At 39.6% G+C, this 9890-nt stretch overlaps 1 protein-coding gene across 3 annotated transcripts; it reads left to right on the top strand.

The window, feature by feature from the left end:
• The first annotated feature begins 314 nt into the window (after positions 1-314).
• On the top strand, positions 315-9482 carry LOC311358032 (LIM and senescent cell antigen-like-containing domain protein 1). Of its 3 annotated transcripts, XM_084478017.1 has the most exons (11): positions 2970-3451; positions 4986-5145; positions 5388-5454; positions 5612-5732; positions 5848-5997; positions 6252-6402; positions 7312-7404; positions 7592-7640; positions 7798-7873; positions 8074-8260; positions 8496-9482. In XM_084478017.1, exons 1-10 carry the CDS (start codon positions 3255-3257, stop codon positions 8216-8218), a joined length of 1209 nt encoding a protein of 402 aa, XP_084334143.1. In that variant the 5' UTR covers positions 2970-3254; the 3' UTR covers positions 8219-8260; positions 8496-9482. The 3 variants fall into 3 exon arrangements, with proteins under 3 accessions (XP_084334145.1, XP_084334143.1, XP_084334144.1); XM_084478019.1 differs by lacking the exons at positions 2970-3451; positions 8074-8260 and adding an exon at positions 315-432; XM_084478018.1 differs by lacking the exon at positions 8074-8260.
• The last annotated feature ends 408 nt before the right edge of the window (positions 9483-9890 follow it).

Genomic DNA, 9890 nt, shown 5'->3' with positions numbered 1-9890 from the left:
TGAGGTATGCTGACAGAGAGCCACACCTCAGTGTGTGTGTGTGTGTGTGTGTGTCCGACCTCTGGCTTTGTGCCCTGGAGGTGTGCTGGAGTATGTGTGGTGGAGATAGCGAACGAGAGGTAGTTGAACACTGGCTGCCATTGTAAGAGAGAACGAGTGGAGACCCGTCTCCTGCTCTAGCCTGTTGGTCAAGGAGCTGTCTTGCCCATCAAGTGTTTCTCTGCACTGCGAACCTTCTATCATCGGCAGTGACAAAAGTATTCTTACCAAGAGGAAAAAAAAAAGAAGCCGTAGATACGGGAAGAAAGGGTGTGTTGGCAGATAGGGAGAGATGAACGCTCTTAAGTTGAAGGAACTGTCCAACTCACATCTCTACAGACGCAGACAGGAGAGACCGGACAGCGATGGCAGTTTGACTAGACACAGTCTTGGGTAAGACAACCTCCTTCCCTCATACACATATACATATATAGAGTATGGATATTAATTCAGTTAATGGAATAGCACACGTGTGTGTGTTTCATGTGGATGAAACATGCGCATGCATGTCAGTGAATACATGGATGTTGCAATGTGAGGAATGCAGTAAGAGGTCTCCTCTTTGAATGGGACCCGAGTCATAAAAGAAAGAGAATCAGAAAACAGACTGCATCTTTCTCCATCTTTCTTGTGTTTTTGACAGAAACACAAGTGTGTGAGTGTGTGTATCTTTTTATCTTAAAAACAATTACGCAAATCTAGAATTTTTAACATGTTGAAAGGAAAATGTGTGCGTGTGCATGTGCACATGCATGTGGGTGTGTGTGTGTGGGTGTGCTCAGACAGTGTTGGTCTGGAGACAACATGTTTTCGGCCCAAGCAACCGATTATGTTGCTATAGCTACTGTTGACACAGCGTGGATGTATGAAAGGGGGATTGTTTGCTGCAAGTTATGCCTTTGGTTGTCTAGCACTGACTGAGAATACATTGGAGTTTGCTTCAAAGAAGGGTCAGCGTTATACGTCAAAAGAATATATGATTATTATATATGATTATTATTATTTTATTGATAAATACAGTTTAGCCCAGAATATGAATAATTTCCATAGCTATACCTGCTGTGCAAATGATACTCAATTTTACTTTGTTTCTTCAGACCCACAAATCAAAAAGTAAAACAAAGTTATCATTTATATCTGGTGTCTCAAACCCTTATAGGCTGATTATATTTATTTCAAAAATATTGTGGTTCTCAAAACCTCATAATTAAAAAACAATTAAATGTTAGCATTTAACATAACTTTGCATTCGGCAATTAGTAAGGAATAAAGTGTTCTACTTTGGTTTCATTCAACCTATCATTCTGAGAAGACAGAATTTAGGACAATAACAGTGACTCTCTTTTCCACATTTCCACTTTCCAAACACTTCTAACAAATATATATATATATATATATATATATATATATATATATATATATATATATATATATATATATATATATATAATACCATTACAAACAAACTAAGTAACAAGACTGTTGGAACAACTGCATACAGCTTTGGGCCACAAACGTTCCGCAATCTTCATGTAACTCGGTGCTAAAACAAGTCACTTACATGTTATATTACATTCAAATCGATACTACCTTTCTATCACACCTCTATTTTAAAGTATGTGTTTCTGTCTTTGTCTCTATTTATGTTTTCAACGGACCAAGACTCTGCTTCATATTCTTGTCCCTACTTTCAACACATTATTATCTGAAGGCGTTCCTTGTGTGTGTTTCCTGTTTTGTTCCTGCTCTTGCCCATGTCACTCAACCAAACTTCCTCTGGATTTGGGATTTTTCTTTTGCTATGGATCTCAAAAGGTATCTGATAAGCTGATTGGAGCCTAACCTCAATGAGACTTCCTGAATAACTTTATTGTTACAATATATGGGATAATAGCTGTTCATGCCATTTTTTGGTTTGGGTTAAAAAACCCTCAACGCTTTACTTTTTCAGTTTGCTTCCTTATGTTTCAGGCTTTCAGAAGATGTCTAAATTGTGTGTGGACAGTTCCTCAAACAATGCAGGTCAGCACAGCACAGAAAACAACAGCTGACAGCACCTAGTTTGGTAGTTTGGATTTGAGACTACACTGACGTCTATTTGCGGAATGGCCATGCAGAGGCCTCAAATGCCAAAGGAAGCAATACACCCCCCCCCCCCCACACACACACACACACACAAAAAAACACACCCACAGACACACTCACACACACACACACACACACACACACACACACACACACACACACACACACACACACACACACACACACATACATACATACATACATACATACATACATACATACATACATACATACATACATACATACATACATACACACACATAATTTGTACGTATTTCTTCATGTATCTTTCTTGTCCTCATTAGTCAACCGTTTTGATTTATTACCACAGCCTTTTGAAATAAAGCAACACCAACATTAACAGTCCCCAATATATAACGCTGGTATTGCCCTCTAATCGTGAGACTAACATCAACATATCAACAACCTTTCTAAATCACATTAGGCAGATTAATTTATCCAAGGTGAGGTTACAGGTGAGTCTAATCATACGGTCATAAATTACTCATAATGGCCACAGTGTGTGTGTGTGTGTGTCCGTGTGTGTGTCTGTCTGCGTGGGTGTCTGTGTGTGTGTGGGTGTCTGTGTGTGTGTCCGTGTGTGTGTCTGTCTGCGTGGGTGTCTGTGTGTGTGTGGGTGTCTGTGTGTGTCCGTGTGTGTGTCTGTCTGCGTGGGTGTCTGTGTGTGTGCGTGTGTGCGTGCAGGGCACAGGGGACCCTCTGGCGTCAGGGATGAGTAACCTACCCAAGAATAGCTTGTGTGAGGGGTGGTCCAGTGAGTGAGATGGGTGGGAGGGGGGGGGGGGGGGGGGGGTGAGGAGGTCATGGAGAGGGATGTGGTCGAGTGTGAGAAAGGGGTGGCTGAAGACTAAAGCAGAGAGAGCGAGGGGATACGGCAGAGTTGGAAGCTGCAAACTGGAATGCTACAGCTCCCCTAGTACTACAACTACTACCCATTTGTGGTGGATTTGACAACAACTCCAGCCTTTTCCCGAGATAAAGCTAATGTTGGTTGATGGGCAGGACCACAGAGTCAGACACAAAGTGGATTTAACTGACCGGCTGAACTGTTAGATTCCCATTAGGCTAGCTCTGCTCTTTATCGGCTCCGGTGGATTACAATATTCAAGATGAATGGCCGTACCCTGCATCCGCTGATACCTGAAGATGGGGAGTGTCCGGACCCCCCTCGTCGGGGGGTGGACGAGGAGCCGAGAGGCCTCTGCTTTGGGGACAGTGGAGAAGCAGAGTTGCCCGTTTCCAAGTCCCAGAGACGGAAGAGTGACGTTAAAGTGTACAAAGAGTTCTGTGACTTTTACGCCCGCTTGTAAGTGGTCACGTGTGAAGATTTATCTAGAGACTGCTCAGTTCGTATCACTTTGCTGTAATAAGAGTATGTGTGCTAGTGTGCGTGCGTGCGTGCGTGTGTGTGTGTGTGTGTGTGTGTCTGTGAGTGAGCGAGTAAGTGTACTAGTGTGTGTGTGTGTGTGTGTGTAAAAAAATGCATGGCTGAAAACAATTGATTCACATCCCATTTGTGTGTGTTTGCCTGTATTAGAGAATAAATGATTGGTTAATATAGGCAGTCTTTCAAATGTTATGCTTTATGAAGTGACTTATCTTCATTAACCTTTATTTTACCAAGCAAATGAATCAAGAATAAATTATTATTTAGAATAACGGCGTGGCAATAGGCAAAAGACCTTGTGGGAACGAGGGATGGGATTAAAGAAAAATTTATTTTTGGACAGACATTTTGCGATTTCGCTCCATTAAAGATAAGTAGTAGCCTATTCTTCCTCAGTCACATATTAGTCATATTCATATTCATAATCAGGTTTCTTTATTGATCCTGGGGAAAATTGTTACTGTTACAATTGCTCTGCTCAAGATAATAGAATAAAGAATATAGGATAAATGTAAGTAAAAAATATGAAGCAATACAGGCACTACAAATATATTAAACAAGAAATTGACATTTCTACAAATAAAACCATTTCCATGCGTACAAAAATGTGAGGATAGCGTATGCATACACAAAATATATACAGAAAATATACAAATAAAGGAAGAAGATCAGAAATACTTTTCGGCTGTTTTTGGTGGTACTTAGAATTCCAATAGGCTGGTTGCTGGTTTGACTCGTCAAAGTTCTCAGTTGCTGTGTATGTGCAGGAATAGCTAATGGCTGCCACTCAGCTGCTTCCTGGTCAATGTCATGGAAGGCACAGTGAATTCTATTTCAGTGCCGAGACAGACGGTATGCAAGGTGAAATAGGCCAAGTATGTGTGCATTGGAGGTGTATAGACCAGAGCACACTTGGGGTATATATATAAAGATAAAGTGCTTTCCCCCATTGAGTGCTTTCACTTGTGGAATGATTAAACTTTAGTGGTGGGTCCCAACACTTGTCTGTGAACTTTTTGAACTTTGTCTGTGACCTTGTGGTCGAGCAACCAGGGCAATTGGGACGATCTGTACTCAAAAACCCTGTGAGACAGTGTAGTGTTCAAGGTCCAAATGATATGAGGCTCCCACGATCTGTTACCTCGATATAATTTTGTTGTATACAAAAATACTAGAAATTTGTATAGAAACAACTACCTAACCTTAGCCAATTATTCATCAATGTTGGGATTACAAACAGTTCGAAACCGCAACTTTTGAAGTGCCAGGATGGTAGAAAGGCTAGATTGAAATGAAAGAAAAAAGTATATTAACATGTATTTTGTTAGCTGTTGTTTGGCTTCATAATACCTCTGCTCACTTTTATTCTCCTCTCTTCACATATCCTCTCATTTTCAGTTTTTTACTTCTCCTCTCTCCTCATCTCTCTTATGTTCTCTTCTCTTCCTTCCAGTAACATGGCGAATGCCCTGGCAAACGCCATGTGTGAGCGCTGCAAGGGGACCTTCGCTCCCGCCGAGAAGATAGTGAACAGCAACGGGGAACTTTACCATGAGCAGTGTTTTGTCTGTGCTCAGTGTTTCCAGCAGTTCCCAGAAGGACTTTTCTACGAGGTGAGGTCTCCATCTATCCATGTGTCTGTCGGTCTATGAAATTTATGTTTAAGATGGTTGGAAGTATGGTTGCAGCATGTTATGACAGTTAGCCATGCTTCAGTACATCATCATGCATGCAGATAAACCATAAACATTATAATCAAGAAGGGTCATCATTAACTAAAGGCATAAACTGCCTGATGCCTATATAATAATATGTGTTATTTGATCTCAAAATTAGCATGTTTTTATTTTTGCAGTTTGAAGGGAGAAAATACTGTGAGCATGACTTCCAGATGTTATTCGCTCCATGCTGTCACCAATGTGGTGGGTAAAAGATTTCTACTACCTCTGTTCACCAAAAATAATGCTGGATCATAACCACTGTCTTTAGTAATTCTTACATGCACACTTCTAACTGTACAGGATAATTCCATAAACTATTTACAATAATAAATAATAAATACAAATGTTCCTCTCTCAGGTGAGTTCATTATTGGCCGTGTCATCAAGGCTATGAACAACAGCTGGCACCCAGACTGTTTCTGCTGTGACATCTGTCAAGATGTGCTTGCAGATGTGGGCTTTGTCAAGAATGCTGGCCGGTGAGTACGCAGACTGATGCACACACACTCTGAATGTGTTGACATTCCTGTCACTACTCACCATTGATTTACTTCACTTACTTTTCCTATTGTTCTTTTTCACTCCTGCCATCAGGCACTTGTGTCGTCCGTGCCATAACCGTGAGAAGGCCCGCGGGATGGGCAAGTACATGTGTCAGAAGTGTCACGCCATCATCGAGGAGAAGCCACTTCTCTTCAAAAATGACTCCTACCACCCTGACCACTTCAGCTGCAACAATTGCGGGTGCAACGCGCAACACACACACATACATACTGCCCACCTCATGACAGACAAAGAACATCTGTTGTAGTCCTACATAAAATAGGGTTTGAAATTGTAGTGGACTATATTATATATTGACTTCATTAAACCACAACCAAATGTATCAAGGCATAACACACGTCTGTCAAGATTTGAATACAGTAGAATAACAATAAGCAAAGCTTTGCACAACTATAAACACAGAATTTTTCCTAACTGGTTCTTCTACTTTTTAGGAAGGAGTTAACATCGGATGCCAGGGAGCTGAAGGGAGAGCTGTACTGCCTTCCCTGCCATGACAAGATGGGGGTCCCAATCTGTGGAGCCTGCCGGAGACCGATCGAGGGCCGTGTGGTCAACGCAATGGGCAAACAGTGGCATGTTGAGGTATGTTTAACCAAAGAAGCTACCATATTAATGAGGTTCTTTATCATAATTTACTATTATATATGCAATTTATACAGATCCTACCATTTATATGTATCAGATGTATTCTGCTATTAGCTCTGGTAGTAATTTGCTTCATAAAATGGAATGACAGTCAGTTCATTAGTCATTAATCAACATAAATAGCACCAACATGTAGCTTATATATGTTGACAAGACTAAGCTCTTAAGGACAAACGGCTGTTCATAAATATAACCTTCGAGCCTGACCCACAGAAAACATGGGGCATGTTTGCGATTGTAGAGAACATGGCATGAGGTGAGGACACTGGTTCCCTCTGGTGGAGGGATATAGACAGAATGGCTTTCAAAAAATAAAATAAGAAAGAAAACCCATTTTTGGCACATGCATCGCATTATCTGCCTCCTTGTGATAATAAAAATCTCTCACTGATATTGAACCTCTAGTCTTACCCATGAGGTAACACCCAGGTCTCCCCCCCCTTTTATACCAAAAACCAGTGGCTCACGCAGGTCAGAACCAGGTCTGGAGTTGGTCTCTAAGTGACTAAGTGCTAAGAGTTTTAGAGGTATAGTGTTTTAGGCATATTTGGATGTTTGTATGATCTTATAATCGTATTGTCAGCAGCATTCCCTGTTGTCCTCTGTATGTTACTCTCTTGTCCTTAGTTTCCTCGTTGTCCCACGTTTATGTATCAAGAGGCGTCTGTTCTGAGATGTGATACTTGGACCCACTTCATACCTGTCATTTATTAAGTCAGAAACACAGAAATAAGTTTCCTATACAATAATTATTCAAAAGGACAAACTATGTGAAGGCTAAAATGTCCAGTCACACTTCTGGGAATTTGGGCTAACCATTTGGTATTGGCTTGTTTTTTGTTCCAGCATTTTGTGTGTGCCAAGTGTGAGAAACCTTTCCTGGGACATCGCCATTATGAACGCAAAGGCCTGGCGTACTGCGAGGTCCACTACAACCAGGTAAATTCCATAATAAGGCACCACTCTATGGTGGGATACATTTCAGAATGTAGGTGATATGATTCTCTTAATGGAAGGAATTTCCAGCCTGCGATTTAAGGCAGTTGTGTGTGTTTTTCTTTTGAATACAGTACTTTGTATTCAAGACTTTAAGTATGGCCTTCTCCATTGTTTACCCTTTCTTCAGCTGTTTGGGGATGTTTGCTACCACTGCAACCGTGTCATTGAGGGAGACGGTAGGTACACTCAAATGTGTTAGTAATTTTGTATTTATGTATGCATGTATACACTTTGGTGTGTATATAAAGGCCTACACACAAGGGTCTATGTATGTATATATATATATATATATATATAAATTAATGCAAGATTATGTGCTCCTCCATGATTCAGTGGTGTCGGCCCTAAACAAAGCCTGGTGTATCAACTGTTTCTCCTGTTCCACCTGCAACACCAAGCTTACTCTCAAGTAAGTCTGTTAACATTACGATCTGTAGCGTTCTGCCACATCCTCATCAATGTGCTTTCTCATTTCCTCCTTATCCTTCTTCCCCTCTGTGCATGACTTGCATTTCTTCAGCTTTATTCTCTTCACTTCATGTGCTTTTTGCTTCTCTTAACATCTTCTCTTTCAACTCCCTTTTCATGCTGGCTTCTGGGTTCTGGCAGAGATAAATTTGTAGAGGTGGATCTGAAACCAGTATGTAAGCGCTGCTATGATCGGATGCCAGAAGACATGAGATACCGGTTGTCCAGGACCGAGCACAACTCCAAAGACAAGAAGAAAAAGTTATTCATCCCCATTTGCCTCTAATTATTTTACTATCCATCTCTGCTTGATTTTCCACGTGCTTTGGTTAGTCTCAATCATTCTTTTCTTCTATTAATTTCATCTTGTATGATAATGCTGTTTCACTCTGTTTGTATTTACAACCGTCTTTCTTATGATTTTAACAGTATTGCATTTCCAAAAATAAATAATAAATACTGGTAAGTAAATAATAAAGATATTTTGCCTGCATGATACATCTCATGGTCAGTAACATCCCCTTTTTTATTTTCTTTCTTTCTTGTGTCTTTTCTTTCTGAAGGAACAAGTTTGTAGAGTTTGACATGAAACCAGTGTGTAAAAAGTGTTACCAGAAGTTTCCCCTGGAGCTGAAGAAAAGACTCAAGAAGCTTTCAGAACCTATGCCACGGAAGTAATCATGGATATGTGTATTTCATATTGTAACTAGGATGTGATTTTCGAAGTTTGCAAGCAAAAGATGGAGCAACTATCTAGTAAACAATAGTATTGTTTTGCCCTATAGTATTTATGTGTCTGAACCTAGTGCTATAGATCTGATACTTGGCAGATGGATTTAAAGTGTTGCCCACCAACTCATCTTTCATTATTAAAATTTGGCTAATATCATATTTGGATTAAGCTGAACAGCACTGTTAAAACTGGCACTAAAAATGCAATCCAGTTTAACTATCCAAAGTACTATAATTAACTAATTTAATTGTATACTCCTGGAAATGACTCATTGATAAATAACACATAAAAAACAGACCACAATAACAAAAGGCTAAGCAAACCGATCTTGATAAAGTTAATTTGTTTTAACGATGTATTCACAATTGATTAAGCGATTAACTCTTATAATCACACCAACCATCGTCAGGTTTTTTTTGGCTTGTGACATGATCACCATGAGTGCAACAAAATAAGATGAAGATCTACTTGAGGAGGTATGCTGAATCCCTTAGGGGTGGCCTTCTCAGCAGGAAACACTGTAACCATTTGACTGCAGCATCAATATTCAGTCATAAATGAATACTTTTGAATATAAACTCATTCAATAAACACATTCCAATGTTGTAATACAGAACATATAGCATTGTGAATGTTAGTGGTAATAAAACGATTGTTGACTCATCCAATGGTAAATCCCGCATTTTTTAAACTATAATCTATCTTACATTTATTTATATTCATGTATAAATTGTTAGCCTATGAATTGTTTAACCAGGCTGTGTGGCTATTGGCAACTCAAGAGATTTTTGTTGGAGAATAAATATTTTCTTTATTCTATTGTATTGAGCTTCTACTTTGTAACTCTTGAAGGTGCATGTTTTACACTGAATTCAATCTTTATTTTACTCATGTGTGTCATGTATTATATATTTCTTAATAAATATTAAATATTAATTATCTTAATAAATATGCTTGAGCTGCCCATTTGGTAAAATGTTTACCATTGAATCATTATATTGTGTACACGTTACTTCACTCGAGTCTAGAAGAGAACTGACAGTAATTGAATTTAACACTGACGCTTGGGTTATGCACGGTTCTGTAGGTCAAGAGACTGTTCTATGCCGGGTGTAAACCCCTTCAAAATAAAAGTGCGTCAATCGGCGATTCAAAGTTTCAATTTCGTATTATCCGTCAACTCAAACAAGCCAATGAAAAAGTAGGCTCCCTACCATGTGACTCA

Source organism: Micromesistius poutassou, assembly GCF_964030765.1.
Source record: "Micromesistius poutassou genome assembly, chromosome: 14".
Taxonomy (NCBI): domain Eukaryota; kingdom Metazoa; phylum Chordata; class Actinopteri; order Gadiformes; family Gadidae; genus Micromesistius; species Micromesistius poutassou.
Note: the sequence above shows the minus strand (reverse complement) of the source record. Positions and strands in the feature narration are given on the sequence as shown.